Below are 15,345 nucleotides of genomic sequence, written 5' to 3' on the forward strand. Positions count from 1 at the left end.
GCAGGGGACAATCTGAACTGGTTGCCAGCCAGTCGCAGGGCACACCGAGACAGACAATTCGCTCGCTCATTCACACCTAGGGACAATTTGGACCGGCCAATCCACCTGAAATGCATGTTTTTGGAATGTGGGAGGAAACCGGATTGCCCGGAGGAAACCCACGCAAGCACGGTGAGAACATGCAAACTCCACACAGGAGGTTTGATCTCACGACCTCAGAACTGTGCCTCGCTCACTCACACCTAGGGACAATTTGGACCGGCCAATTAACCTGACATGCATGTTTTTGGAATCTGGGAGGAAACCGGAGTGCCCGCGGGGAAACCCGCGCAAGCACGGGGAGAACATGCACACTCCACACGGGGAGGCTGCGGTGCCTGGACTTGAACCCTGAGCCTCTGCACCGTGGGGTTGCACGCTAACCACCCATCCACCGTGCCACCCCAGAGAAATATAATGCACTAAAAGGGCGGCAGTAGCTCAGGAGGTAGAGCGCTCGTCTTGGGATCAAGAGATCGCATTTCGAATCCTCCGTGTTACATGTCGAAGTGTCCTTGGGTAAGACACTGAACCCCTAATGCCCCAAATAAGAAGGTTTGCGCCTTACATGGCTGCACGGCCGCTATTGGTAAATGTGAAGCACACCGCTTTGGGAAGTCTTCATTGACTTGAAAAGCGCTATATAAATGCAGATCATTTAATTTTATTAAAAATTGGCGTTTTGTCTGGAAAGGGGGTTTGGCGGTTTTGTCTTAAAATATATGGTGTGGATCTCAAAAAAATCGTTTTTATAAATCGAAATATTCAGCTATTTTTGCTGTCCGGGTCAAAAAGGTTCCTGAGCCCTGGGCCAGTGGTTGGCTTATCGCGAACAACGCACAGTAAGACAAAAAGAGGAGTTCAGGACGAAAACGAGTGAAAGAAACGTGACCCCGAAGAGGGAGACAGGCTTGACAGCGACAGTGCAGTGCGATCTGACCCGAACACACTGCTTTTATTTGAACAGCTGCAAAAGATTTGCATTGTGGAATCAGCTGTCTGAAATCGCAATTGGCTCCCCACTTATCTCTGTGAGTCATTAAGGTACCGGAGGCCAAGATTAAAGTTGGTTTTCTAGTAGGAACAATTTAACTGTCACATCCAAAGCAAAAGAGCAAGAGTATTCCGCGGGTGAACTCTTATTTGTATTTAAAAAGCAGACACCCTTGCAGAGTTTTTCCTTCCAATCACTTTGTCATTGCAATTTTAGAAATCGACACTTCTACTGCCTACCGTAAATACTTGCACGTATGCCGAATTAAAAAAAAAAAAAAAAAAAAGGGGTGGCATTAGCTCAGGAGGTACAGCACTCGTCTTGGGATCAAGAGGTATCAGGTTGAGGTTAAGCGCTCGATTCCCTGCTCCTCAGTGTTATATGTCGAAGTGTCCTTAGGCAAGACACTGAATCCCTAATGCCCCTAATAAGCAGGTAGGCGCCTTGCATGGCTGACTCCCTATTGGTGTGTGAGTGTGTGTGAGAATGGGTAAGTGTGAAGCACATTGTAAAGCGCTTTGGGAGGTCTTGAATAAACCGTGTTCAACCCTTGGGAAGGGGTACCTACCTGGCTTATAGAGGACCAACCAACCAACGGGGAACTAATGTAAGAAAACATAAGCAAGCTGCCGCATAATTATGACTAACACTGTGATGAATTTTTAGATATTTTTGTGTAAAATTATTTTTCTAATACACCATGCCTGGAGGTCAAAATAAACATTTGTCCATTACTGCTGACTAGAGAAACACGCAACCTGGAGCCCATCCTAGCTAACGTCTGCCAGTGGGCAGGGGACACTCTGAACTCGTCGCCTGTCAGTCTCAGGGGACACAGGGACAAACTCACTTGCTCATTCACACCTAGGGACAATCTGGACTAGCCAGTTAACCGGACATGCATGTTTTTGGAATGTGGAAGGAAACTGGAGAGCCCAGAGGAAACCCACGCAAGCACGGGGAGAACATGCAAACTCCGTAAAGGAAGGCTGGTAGCTAGATTTGAACCCATGACCTCAGAACTTTGCCGTGGACGCACCAACCACTGCATGGCAGTGTCATCCTAATTTGGTGCATAGTGTTTTATTATTAATATTATGGATAATTTATTATGGATAAAATCTGAGGAGCTGTTTGGGAGCCAAAAGAGACGGCTCTTCTCAGTGAGCCGAGCCTAAAAATGTTGTTTGCTAAATAGAGCAGTCCTCTTGGGTACGCCCAGTAGGGGGTGGTGACGCTTCACACGACAACGCCATAATCACAAGCCACCAAAGCAGGCGTGTTGGCGTAATTTTCACACTTATTCTAAAAAAAATTGCATGTTCTGTACAGTCTAACTGCCAATGGCAACAATTTCTAACATTATCAAGCAATTCACAGAAGATCTAAGACATTGAAAACACAACATTAAAATTATAGAATTTTCAAAGATTTTAAGCACTTATACAAAACCTGTCCATGGTAAGTACTCGTAATAAACTCATATTTTATTTTGTTAAAGTATATTAAAGTTTTTAGAGACCTGTTTCACCAGGTGCCTAATGCCTTCAATGTCTCTCTTAGATTGATCATCCATGCTATTTTCTTCTTATTCTGTATTTGGTGTTGTTAAATGATTCAAATTGAATCTTTTCTTCCGGCGCCGTCACGAATGGCAGCCACTCCAGCAGCTCCCGTGTTATTTTCGATTGTTTTGTTCTCGATTGTTCTCAGCTCAGGGATGCTGCTGGAAATGTGAATTTCCCTTCGGGGATGAACAAAGTATCTATCTATCTATCTATCTATCTATCTATCTAAAGACCAGTGTTCCCTCTAAGCTGCGCACGTGCGCAATTGCGCACTGCTCGCACATTCTCAGCGCACAAGAAAATCTAGCCAGCGCACAAAAATGAGGGCTCAAAATTACTAATTAGGAAGCAACTTAAGTCTAAGTTACAGTGCATGAAGGTAATAATACACGGGTTCCCCTGACGTTGTGTCATAAATGCGGTATTTTGAAGTCGAGTCGAAGTAGCAGGAAGTTAAGTAAAGTTAGTAGTTTGTTGAGAACCGGGGCTCACTAAAAGGAACCAGCTCTTTCGGGTCCTAAACGGCTCTTCGGGTTGTTTTTGCTTCTTTAATCCCAACATGACCAAATATTATGTAAAATTATGCACAAAATGACTTAAAGAAAGGGGGGAATAGAACAAAAAAGAAAAAAATACCAAAATGAAAAAGTAGTGAAAAGCTGAGAAAAAAGAAACAAAAGGAAGAGAAAAAAAGAAGGAAAAATCTATTTAAAAAAAGCCAGAAAAAAAGAAAAACAAATGTAGGAAAAAAGTAAATAGAGAACAAAAAGAAAAAAGTAACAGCTCCGAAAAAATAAACACAATGAGATTTTTTTAAAGGGAATTTTTTGAAAAGTAGAAAAAAAACACTGAAAAATGAAGAAAAAGTGGGCAGCACGGCGGCGCAGTGGTTAGCGCATGTGCAGCACAGTTCATGTCATGGGAACCTGTCGTGGGTTCAAATCCAGCTCCAGACTTCCTGTGCGGAGTTTGTATGTTCTCCCCGTGCTTGCGTGGGTTTCCTCCGGGCACTCCGGTTTCCTCCCACGTTTCAAAAACATGCATTTCAGGTGAATTGGCCAGTCGAAATTGTCCCTCGGTGTGAATGAGCGAATGAGTTGTCTGTCCCTGTGTGCCCTGCGATTGGCTGGCAACCAGTTCAGGGTGTCCCCTGCCCACTGCCCGGAGATGGCTGGGATGGGCTCCAGCCCCCCCGCGACCCTAATGAGGATAAGCGGTACGGCTGATGAGATGAGATGAGATGAAGAAAAAGTATGTGTTGCATTCAAATAATTTCCAATGACATCAAGTGAATCTTGTTGCCAACATTGTACTTTCACTAAAAAATGTGATTAAGTACAGTTCTGTATCTTACAACCGACTAAATAAGCCCCCAAAAATGTTAATATTATGCGACAAAATATATCAGGAAATAAAAAGAAATGGATATCTTGTGAAAGAATTGTAAGAAGAAACGGCGTAGGCCGTACAACCTTTGCAATAGTACATGAGTCAATTCATTCAAAAGAGAAAGATCATTTTGCATTGCCGGAAACTCAGCAAAATGTAACTTGATGTCAAGTTTTGGACATGTTTGATCATGAATTATCTTGCCACACTTGGGATTATGGTTGCTCAAGGTTGTTTCAAGCGTTGCTCACCGACTTAGTGTGAACGCTCAGACCCGTGGAAAATTAGAGGGAACATTGGTGAAGACTCAAAATTAGAGTTAAGCATTCTCACTCACCTCCTCCGTACGGCTTCCAGGTGTAGAATTTCCCTCGGAAAGGAACACTGTCAAAGTTAGAGCATTGCAATGCTCGGAAATCCCGTGAACCTGCAGGGCAGTCCTGTAGGACACATCAATAAACGACGTTTAATTCTGGATTTTTAACATCGATCAAATAAGTATCGATAACAACGGGGACTCACGTCAATATTACAGGATTTGTAGCGCTTTCTCTCCCCCAAACAGTACTTTCCGCCAATGGTTGGCCTTCAATCAAGCACAGAAAATCGGACCAGTCAGATACCATTGACTTTATCAAAGACCTTAAAGCTGGGGTCTCCAACGTGGTGCCCACCAAAGGGCGGTTGAACTTCCCGCAGACCTGTTCTGAAAATGGCTCACCAGTGCCGGGTGAATGTGATTTTCTACTCAAATGATTTTTTGGTCAGTTAAATGAGCCTATTTAACCCCTATTTTTAATAATTAACCTGGTTTTAAAGAAGTAATAACATAGTAATAACATGACAAGTTTTAAATAAATACATTCCAGTTCATGGGCTTCATGGAAAAATAAATCTATTTAAGTATTGATTATTATTTCAAACAATTAATTAAGAGAGTAGAAAGAGAATCTTTTGTCAATTAAAAAATGTGCTCATTCATATCTTAATTGATTTATTGTACAGGATATATAACAAACTAAATTCCAATTCATGGATTCTATTAAGTGAATGAGCCCAAAAATGTGCTGTTTATTAGCTAGCTATCTGGATACCTTTTTAGCTGTTTTGCTACCTTTTTAGCTAACTAGCAAACTATGTTCATGCAATCTAGTTAACATTTTACTGTTTTAGGGAGTTATCAAACTAAATTGTGGGCTGCTTTCTAGCTAGCTATCTAGCTTTGTTTTTAACTTTCTATCTGGCTACTGAGATGACTTTTAACTCTTTTAGCTAGTCATTTAGCTCCCTGTTAGTTCTTTACCTGTTTAATGTTCTCAGTAACTATCAAGAAACCTTTTTTCCTTTTTGGCTATGTAGCAAGCTTTCTAGATAGCTTTTGACATTTTTCTGCACGCTATTCAGCTAAGATTTTAACTTTTTTGCTAGTTATCAAACTAAATTTTGGGCTTGTTTCTAGCTAGCTATCTAGCTTGATTTTTAGCTTTCTATATCACTTTTAGGATGCTGTTTTGGTCATTTGGCTAGCTAACTAGCTTCCTGTTAGTGTTTAACTTCTAGGTAACTATCAACCTTTTGTTAGCTATTTAGCAAGCCATCTAGCTAAGTTGCTATTTTGGAAATGCATATGAAGGCGGGTGCCCTTTGCGCTTATTAGTACCAAAAAGTAGCTTAACAAGTTGGAGACCCCTGCCTATAAGATATTAAAAAACATGTTTTGTTTTTTTTAAATTGGGCAAAGAATGGGAAGTACTTCTCCCCAGAATTATGCAGGTATGTTGGAAAATATTTCACGTGCCAAGGGACTTGAGAAATTTAGTCTCAAAGTTGACCAATCCTGCTCTTTTTATCTAGAGCTTTGACTATATCTAAGACACATAACACGGACAAAATGGTGAATTCCATTAACACAACATGTGAGGCAGCTCTGAAACAAATGGCGATTATAGTGAACAGTGATTGCAATCGGCTCATTATTGGAACTTTTGTCACGCTGTGGCTGAAACTCTTGTCTTAATTGCAAGCTTTGATCTCAAAAATTTGTGTGAGGTAATTTTACCTTCCACTGTTACACAGCGAGCATTCCTTATATGCCTTCGCCTCCTTTTTGCTAAGCAACTGTGGCATTTCATATGTGTTTTTCCTGGCGTGTGTCGCGGTTGGTATGTTGTCTGGCTGGCTGTTCAGGCTGCCAGAGGCTTGCAGTTTTGTTTCCTCCCTGTTAGCCCCTGTTAGCAACTGGCTCTCCAGGTTTGCATATAGCCTATAGCGTGTAGCCGTTGGCATTTAGCCGTTAGCACTTACTCATTAGCACATAGCTGTCAGCATGTAACTGATAACACGTAGTGGTTAGCGCGTAGCATGTAGCAGTTAGCATGTATTTGTTGGAATATAATTGTTAGCATAATATTGTGTATCCATTATCATGTAGCCATAGCATATAGTTGTTAGCATCTACTTGTTGGGATGTAATCGTTAGCACAAAGCTGTTAGCAAACATAGCTGTATTTACCGATTAGCATGTAACCTTAGCCTTTGCTCATTTGCATCTACTTGTTAACATCTACTTATTAGCATTTAGTCGTTAGAATGCCTTTTGCCCATGGTTACACTTCAGGTGGATCAGTGACCCACTTTGGCCACCACTGGAAATACTCCTGGTTACAATGAAGACCAAGCCCTTGCATAAAAGATGAGTGTTTCCCGTCATTCCAGATGGGAGAAATTTCGCTCGACTACGGCGACTACCTGGTACGTACTACCACTGCGCTTTACAGCACAGTTGGCAATGAGTTGGGCCTTGCTTTGACACAAGTCATACAAGCAATGATAACAGCTGAATCAGCTCATCTTTAAAAACTTAAAAAGCTGGCGTGTACCTCGGGCTGTCACAATATCGCATGGAGGAAGAGACGCCACCTCCACAGGTCCTGCTGCACTCTTCCCAAGGCGACCACAGGCCCCAACCCCCATCAACACCTTGTGGACGTGTCCCATACGCCACACAAATCCTCTTGTAGCACCACTGTAAGGCATAACACGCATATGATGTGAGAGCAAAGTATGCATACGAATCAATCAAGTCACATTTATTTGAATAACCCTTACGAAAAGTCTCAAATGGCTACAAAAACCAGCAACGTGGCCTGATCTGAAACCCCGACGAGGCAAAGAAAAATTCAGCAAAGGTGCCAAATGTTGAGGAAGGTAACAAAAGAAGTGACCTATGCCTTATTTTATTCCTGATTTTAAAAACGGCACCAAATAGTCGTTTCTGAATTAAAGCGAATGCTACAGATTTATCTATGTCCCTTTAAATTCCTGTAAAATTCGCCTAAGATCCCAATCCAAGACGTACCTAAGGTAAATTTGATGCTGTTCTTGAACCGTTTGGAGAATACGAACGGTTTTGTCTAAGGTTTTGTCCCAAACTGAAATAATCACTGCAAGTCCTACTAACATTGAGTAATCGGAGTTGGAACACACAGAAATAGAAGGTTTATATTCTTGCCTGAAATTTGAGTGTAGCATGAGCATCTTAGCTTAAAAGCACTTGGGACAATAGCACAAAGCCTTACCTGGTCCCAGGTCAAATTTGATCACAATCTGAAAAAGTACATACTGTATTTTACACATTTTTCTAAAGGTATGTCAAAGTGTTTCCAAAAGTGGTGATGAAAAGTTTACGGCTCTGCAATTCTTAGACATTGTGAAAGAGTTGTAAATGTTTGACTTCGCTTTCCAGAAGTCAATCAATTATTGTGCACACTTGCACGTGATAATCAGGGGTAACAATGGATCCAGAGTCGCATTACGCACGTTTAATTTCGGCTCTGATTTGAATACACACTGGTAATGTGCATATATTTATGTTGGGAATTTCATTGGCTGACCAATGTGCTAATCACCATTTGAATTGGTCACTTCTGGCCAAAGGAAGTTAAAGATAAAGGAGGCGTGTCCATTTTGTCAATACAGACCCTCTTAGGCTCGTGTGAAAAGCCTGCAATTGCTTGTTAAAGGGAAAAATGGGCCAAAACAAACGAATTGCACCAAGGAACGATGCAGAAAGGTGTTTCTTGTGTGTTTTGGAGTAAATATTTTACATGGCAGGATCCACTGGACTCTCTTGGATGTAACAGGACCATGTTTGCGGGGAACTGTGTCATAAACTAAAATCCAGGGGACCTAAATGGTGAGTTACTCCAAATTTATAGTTTTCAGGTATCGTGTTTCAGACCAATCGTGATGTTTGTGTGATGAGTACAATTTGAAGCTTTCCAATGATACTTGGTACTTCAGTAACTAGTGATACGTATTAGCTTCTCAACATTCCGCCGATTTTCCTTACCCCTTTCTCAATTGTGTTGGTCTGGCAGATTGTTCCCTCGGCTGCAGGAATGCTACTCGTGATGCATCGGTTGCTCTTGCTCATGCACCACAGCTCACTGCAGACTTCCTGTGACAGGGTTGGAGTTGAAAGTTGATTAACTAGAAACACTTCCCGTGTTTTATAGTCCCTTGAAGTGTCATGGAGTAAGTGTCAAGACAAGTATCATGTCGACTAATTGGGATAAAAATTGAAAGTCCAGTGCAGATTTTGTTGTCTGATGAGAACAAAAATGGCTTTTGGAAATGTTTCTCTCTTCTCTCTCGCTTAACCATACCTTATTTGGTAACTTACTTCCGGGTACTGTTTTCCTCTTCAAAGTTGTTGTGATCTTGATTTCCACACAGTTTTCCCTTCTATCACGACTCTTCCGCTTTCCTTTATTAGTAACTCTACCCCTTGGTTCCTTGCTTGTTCATTGCCTTTTTCAACGTGGTCCAAGCACCCTTGTCACAGGGCTCATGTTATTCAGTGGATTAAACTCCTCTGTGCCCCCTGATTTCCTTTTGGTTAGACTTTTGGTTGAACTCACTGGACCACTGAACCTTTCGCATGTCTTTTTGGTAACGTTTGTTTGCCCGTGGTGCTCTGGAGACTATTGCCTCGCTGTTTGCCTGTCCGTGTGAAGAACGCAGCCCAAATAAAGAACAACAGTAAATTGTACTAACCATTGCTTCTCCTTTGTGCTTCTGTACTATTTTGAGAGAGTTCCTGACAAATTTACTATTTAACATTTCGAAAGCAATAACCTTTTTTCATAAAATGAAGCATTAAGAAAACGGAAATATAATTTCTGTGTGAAAACAATGGAAAATAAAACAAAAATCATTGATGTGGGCGTGCTTGGTAAAGTAGAGTAAAAACAGAAAAGTATCTGAGGAAAGGAAAAAAATTGGACAGCAAGGTTGAAATGATGTATTAAGCAGCATAAATCCACTACAGTGTCAGAATTTAAATACAAAGCTACAAGTGAAAAAGGAAAAAAGTGCTGATAAGAAAACTTACTGCATATTTACACTGTCGGGACCTGACTCCATACTGAAAGCGACACTGTTCGTCTGCGTCATAGGCCTGACCTGGGGCTGTGGTGGGGTAAACAAACTCCTGCTTTGGCGGCACGTTGTTCAGGCAGGATCCCATACCTGAGCTGCAATACACCAAAAACCAAACAAGAAATCAGATTCTAAACATTAATACAGAATATCCATCCATCCATCCATCCATTCATTATCTGCACCGCTTATCCCCAGTAGGGTCGCGGGGATGCTGGTGCCCATCCCAGCTATCTCCGGGCAGTGGGCAGGGGACACCCTGAACTGGTTGCCAGCCAATCGCAGGGCACACAGGGACAGATAATTCGCTCGCTCATTCGCACCTAGGGACAATTTGGACCGGCCAATTAACTTAATATGCATGTTTTTGGAATGTGGAGGAAACCGGAGTGCCCGGAGGAAACCCACGCAAGCACGGTGAGAACATGCAAACTCCACACAGGAGGTTCGATCTTATGACCTCAGAACTGTGCCGCACACGCGCTAACCACTGCGCTGCCGTGCTGCTAATATAGAATAATCATTCATTATTTTAAGCCAGGGGTGTCCAATTTTTTCAGGAAGCGGGCCAGATTTGGTCAGCTAAAAATGTGTGAGGACCAAGTATTCAGACTGGCATTATTTAAACATTCATTCATTATCTGCAGACAACTCACTAACTCATTTACACCTTGGGACAATTTGGACCGGCCAATTAACCTGACATGTATGTTTTTGGAATGTGGGAGGAAACCGGAGTGCCCGGAGGAAACCCACACAAGCACGGGGAGAACATGCAAACTCCACACAGGAAGGTTCGATCTCATGACCTCAGAACTGTCCCGCACATGCGCTAACCACTGCACTGCCCATTCTTTAAACAAACTAAGAAATTCAGCCCCGTCAAAGTTTGGCAGTGCTTGGCGATCAGCGTCATGATCTTGTAGCTCACCTTTGTATCATTTTCATTTGACTCGCAGGGTTTTGTGAAAGAAAGTTCTGCTGTGGGGTTAAAGTAGCTTCTAGTTGCTTCACCTTTTCACAGCGTTCAATTCCAGTTAGAATGTTTCGTCTGGTAATGCCTCTTAATATTATATTCTTTGAAAAATGCCAGTCTCTTGGCAAATTAGGCAGACGCAGATGTTTTAGGTTTCGGTGATAAAATACTCCAATTTCCGACAGCCAATTTCCTTTTTTTTTATCTACAGTCACCATATCCGAAATGGGGTAGGCTTGAATTAGTTAATGGGCTTAACAGTGATCGGGTTGAAAAACTGTGGAATCACAAAAATCCCTGAACTGTAAATTGCATGGGTTTTTGATGTAAGCAGATCCTATTTATTACTAACAGTTCATAACTGCAGAAGTCTATACTGTAATGCCATAATGAATTAAATCGCCACCAAGTGATTTTATCCACATTTTTGTGGTGTTCCCGATATTTGAGAAGCTGACTCACTCCAAAAAGCTGGTGATGTAATCCCGGCTGCAGGCCGACCAGATGAACGGGTTCGTCTTCATGGTGATGTGGTCGGCCATCAGCTTGGCCGTCTCCTGGGTACGAGGCCCACACGCATTACCAATGCCGTCATGGTTCATTCCAAACCTTGAAAAAGCAATGATATTTAATGACTTCTCCCCATTTTATACAGTATTGACTTTTATGACTGAGCACTGTTGGCTCTCCAAAATGAGATCTGCAAAATATTTGCGCATTCAGTTCCAAACTAAGCACTCTGAATGAAGTGAGTGAGGACGAGCCGTTACTCACAATGGGGCACAACGTGGCTGTGCACAATGTTTCTGCATGTGTGTGTATTTCTCAACTGGTGGGTCGGGACCCCAAAGTGGATCACGGACCCATTTTTAGTGGACCTGTTTTCAGTGGGTCGCAGGTGTTTGCCTTGGCAATGCTAAGAAAAAAAACAACTGGCAGTCATTTAAACTTCTTAAAGGTAGTGTATGTTAAAAGTCGACTGATTATAGGGCAGGACGATTTTCAGCACTGATATTTGGGAATTTGACGGACATCGGTATCTGCATTTTTTTTCATTGTACAAGCCGATTATTAGGTTTCGTGCATTCTCTCTCTTGGTCCTACTCCTCCCTCCCCCCCATCTTCACTCCTGATCCACTCCACGCCTTCTGATTGGATAAGCGACCGAGGGCAAAGCCACTGAAGCAGGAGAGAGCGGCAGCTCAGCTAACATCCTTAATAGAAAAGCCTGTTTTTGGTTAAGCGATAGCGTAAAAAGGGTAGTTAACTTGTTTTAGAGAGGCACATTCTGGTGGAGACTGAAAAATTAGCTTTTATCATAACATTTGTTCGTCAATGAAGCGTGTGTGTGATTCAGAGCCTTGTCATGTTCAAAATAAAAGTTTCCTTCATTCATTCAAATATATACGTAATCTTTATCTAACTATACGGTAGTCGCTATATTAAATGGTGACATGATCCGAAAACCACTCTGAGGAGAGCGGAAAACCACTTCATTCAGAGTAACGTACCGCTTTTGACAGTCAATAACGGCAACGGCGGAATAAATAATCAGTTAGATTAACCCGTTCCGTAACGTAAGCTTCATTTGCAACTGCGTTATTCCCAACACTGTCGAGGACAAATGGTTTCATGCAACTCTAGGACCTTACACCTTATCCGCCATCGATTCGTTTTCGTTAGCATCCACGTGTGCGCCTTACTCACGTATGCCCCATCTCATGAGCAATAGTGAAAGCCGTTCCGAGGCCAATGTCCTCGTTGATGCTGCAGCTCCTCTCCGGCTCGCACATTCCTCCAACGGGCGCAAGACCTGCACAGAAAATTACGCACTATTCCAATACAGACTCCTCGTAGTACGGACCAAAACCGCAGATTGGTTAAGTTATGCAACTGAGACAGTTGAGACATGGAAATATGTTTCAATTTCAGGCAAAAAGATGATGTTTGGTAGTTACCTAAGGTTTCACAGGGCTTGTTTTTTTGGATACAGATGTCATACCTGTATACAGTCAAAACACAAACCAAATTGTTAAATGCTAATATTGTTTAAGTACAACGTAATGCACGATGAAAACGATATGACATTTTTGACATCAGGCATGAAAATGTGTAAGGGCTTAAAAAGGAGAGAAGGGTGAGGAGGAAATACCGTATTTATTTGTGTATAACGTGTACCGCAATTATTTATGTCTTTTTCTCAGCTCACACTCAGCATTTAAAGTTACAAATGTGTTGAATACGTGCGTCCATGATTCAAATCATTCATTAACAACTATGAACACAATACCAACATCAAATTTACCTTGTGTTTGTTTCATGTCCTTTAAAGTCCGATTTATCATCAGATACATTAGGGGTCAGGGACGTATGGCTCGTGAGCCATATATGGCTTTTTTCATAAGTACATATGGCTCGGTGATAAAATGTTACTCATACATGTTCCGTAGTGTTCCAATTCTGCTATGCGCAATGTCGAGTGTTGTGCATGCATAGCTGAAGCTACTCTAATCCTGGCTAATGTCACAGTTTTACCTGCAGTTCACAGACCCTGTTTTGGCTGTACGTTGCTGAAGAATTCATTAAATGGAAGCTCATTAAATAATATATGTTTACTGTTGAGATACTTTATGATAAAAAAAAAAAAACATACAACCAACTGTGATAACCCACAAACTCTAGCCAAGCACACAGAACGATTAGATTGGGTGAGCGGTAGAAGTGGGTAGAGCTATGCAACACAGTAAGCTCCCCTCTCTCACTGCGCTAAAAGGAAATACATCCATAAAGTTTTTGTTTGCAGTTTTTTGTGACATATTTACAAAAGTACTCTGCTTGCACTTTGTTTTCAAACCATTATTTACGATTTTAAGTAAATTTGGGGGTAGACAAGTTTAAAGTGGTATATTTGTTGATATGGGACACAAGCTCTGGTATTATTATTCTTCCATAAATTCAAATCAAATCCTCTAATGTCACACAGAGAAATACAATGCTCTGAAAATGTAGCTTTAGTCTGGGGAGCAGGTTTGTGGTTATGATGTCTTATCTTAAAATATATGGTATGGCTCTCTCTCAAAAAAAAAAAAAAAAATTCTAAATATTTTGCTATTATGGCTCTTTGGGTCAAAAAAGGTCCCCGACCCTTGAGATTCACGAAAGAGTAGAGTCCTTCGTTGTGCTTTTTTGCGATTATTCTTCTCTTTCATGACGATTTTCAGTTTTCTCTATTGTTCATCTCTGGTACCATGAATAAAAAAGTACGATAATGCGATAAAATCGAATGTGCGTTACACGGAAATAATTACAGTACTCTTGCCCGCGCGAACTACGCTAATCTTAATTCAAACACCCAATTCATTCTGGGAGATCTCACGATACCCACTCCACACCTTAAAACATTTTCTCCACGGATCTATATAAATTACATAGGTGCCCCTTTTTGACTTCAGAACAGTGAATTTCTACTAAACATTAAATATTTTAATGCCTGCGACATGAAAAAAACAACAATGCAGGATTGTGATTATGTTTAATTAATTTACCGCCAGCTTGGTTGATCCAAATCAGCCTGTTTTAGGGGTTATTATACAAGGTAAGACTTTTTGGGTTATTCACAAAAAATAACCAAATTTTTTCCAGCACTCTCCAATGTATTTGGCTTTTTCAAACAGATAAACTTACCATATAAGGTTAAGGAGACACTGTGTAATATTTGACCACTACATATCACTTTGCGTGTAGTGCAACCAAAAACGAGTGCTACAAAGCAGAAGAAAGAATCCAAACAACTGACACTCAAAGTGACCAAAAGTACCATTGTTCATCCCTTTTTTTGCCCAGCTCTACACAAGAATTTTGGTCTTTGAGACCTCATAGCACCAAGATGGCAGACAAGCATGTCAGCTCCCTTAAAGTGAGCCTCATGTCATGTAAAATAAATACAAATCGAGTATTCCAAAAAAGTACAAGTTTCTATGATAGTTCATGTAATTTTATCCATCTATATGATTTTTGTAATGAATTTAACTTTTTTTAAAAAACCAATAGAGACGCATTAAATAATACACTATCTCCCTTCAAAAATTATAGGGCGCTATCTCTAACAAAAACACCACATTTTTGCATTTTTTGCAAAATAACTATTTAGAACAGAATTAACGTGGTTTTGTTTTTTTTGTTTTCAATAAAAAAAACGTTTCGGACTGTTTCCCAGTCAAATGACCAAATATTTATGGTTATTTTTACTAAAATAACTCAATCATAGGGAGTTATTGATGCAATTCGTAAGTAAATTCATTTTGGCGGTTTGATGTCCATAACAGTAGCAGTCAATGGTACTGAATGTGTTAAAAATCCATCACAATTTAGCTCAAATATTTGCTTTTGCTTGAGAACAAACACACAAGGAAGAAATTTAATTTGAATCTTAATATCCGGCAACATGTGTTGTGTGTTCGATTAAAAAAAAAAAGAAGGTTTGTGCCAGATTTTGTTTTGTTTTATGCGGAACATTCCAAAAGCAACAGCATCAGGTTTTTATCAGTTTAACATGTTTTCTCTTTTCTGACAGCAACACTGACTGAAATAAAACTGTGAAAGAAATAAACAGAAAAGAACAACTATGTTTTAATTCTAATCCTTTTTCGTTTCTATCTTATCTGTCTTGTTTATATAAAAATATGTATAGTAAAATGATCTTACATAGGAGCAACATAGGGTAGCTTTATGCCTACAAAAAACATCAATGACATACAGTTATCTTAGCAACATCTTTGGTTGACACAAGGTTTTTGGTTTTGGAGTACCTGTAGCACCAAGATGGCAGACAATCAAGTCAGCTACCTCTAGATGAGCCTCATTTTAGACTGTAGCTGATAGAAAATGCTTCAGCGAGGCTTTTAACCAACACAAAGAAGTTTGTTAACCTTACCCCG

General features: G+C 40.8%; 1 protein-coding gene across 1 annotated transcript in view; it reads right to left on the bottom strand.

Moving 5' to 3' along the window:
* adamts10 (ADAM metallopeptidase with thrombospondin type 1 motif, 10) overlaps positions 1 to 15,345 on the bottom strand; it is a 112,631-nt gene that overhangs the window by 40,899 nt on the left and 56,387 nt on the right. Inside the window, exons 9-16 of the mRNA XM_088349315.1 lie at positions 12,367 to 12,410; positions 12,116 to 12,221; positions 10,871 to 11,017; positions 9,386 to 9,527; positions 8,342 to 8,449; positions 6,870 to 7,015; positions 4,513 to 4,576; positions 4,328 to 4,430 (exon numbers count right to left, since the gene is read on the bottom strand). Coding sequence (XP_088205441.1) covers positions 4,328 to 4,430; positions 4,513 to 4,576; positions 6,870 to 7,015; positions 8,342 to 8,449; positions 9,386 to 9,527; positions 10,871 to 11,017; positions 12,116 to 12,221; positions 12,367 to 12,410 — 860 coding nt within the window. The remainder of the gene's footprint in view (positions 1 to 4,327; positions 4,431 to 4,512; positions 4,577 to 6,869; positions 7,016 to 8,341; positions 8,450 to 9,385; positions 9,528 to 10,870; positions 11,018 to 12,115; positions 12,222 to 12,366; positions 12,411 to 15,345) is intronic.

Source organism: Urocampus carinirostris, chromosome 12 (assembly GCF_059441175.1).
Source record: "Urocampus carinirostris isolate Australia breed hairy pipefish chromosome 12, RoL_Ucar_1.0, whole genome shotgun sequence".
Classification (NCBI taxonomy): Eukaryota; Metazoa; Chordata; class Actinopteri; order Syngnathiformes; family Syngnathidae; genus Urocampus; species Urocampus carinirostris.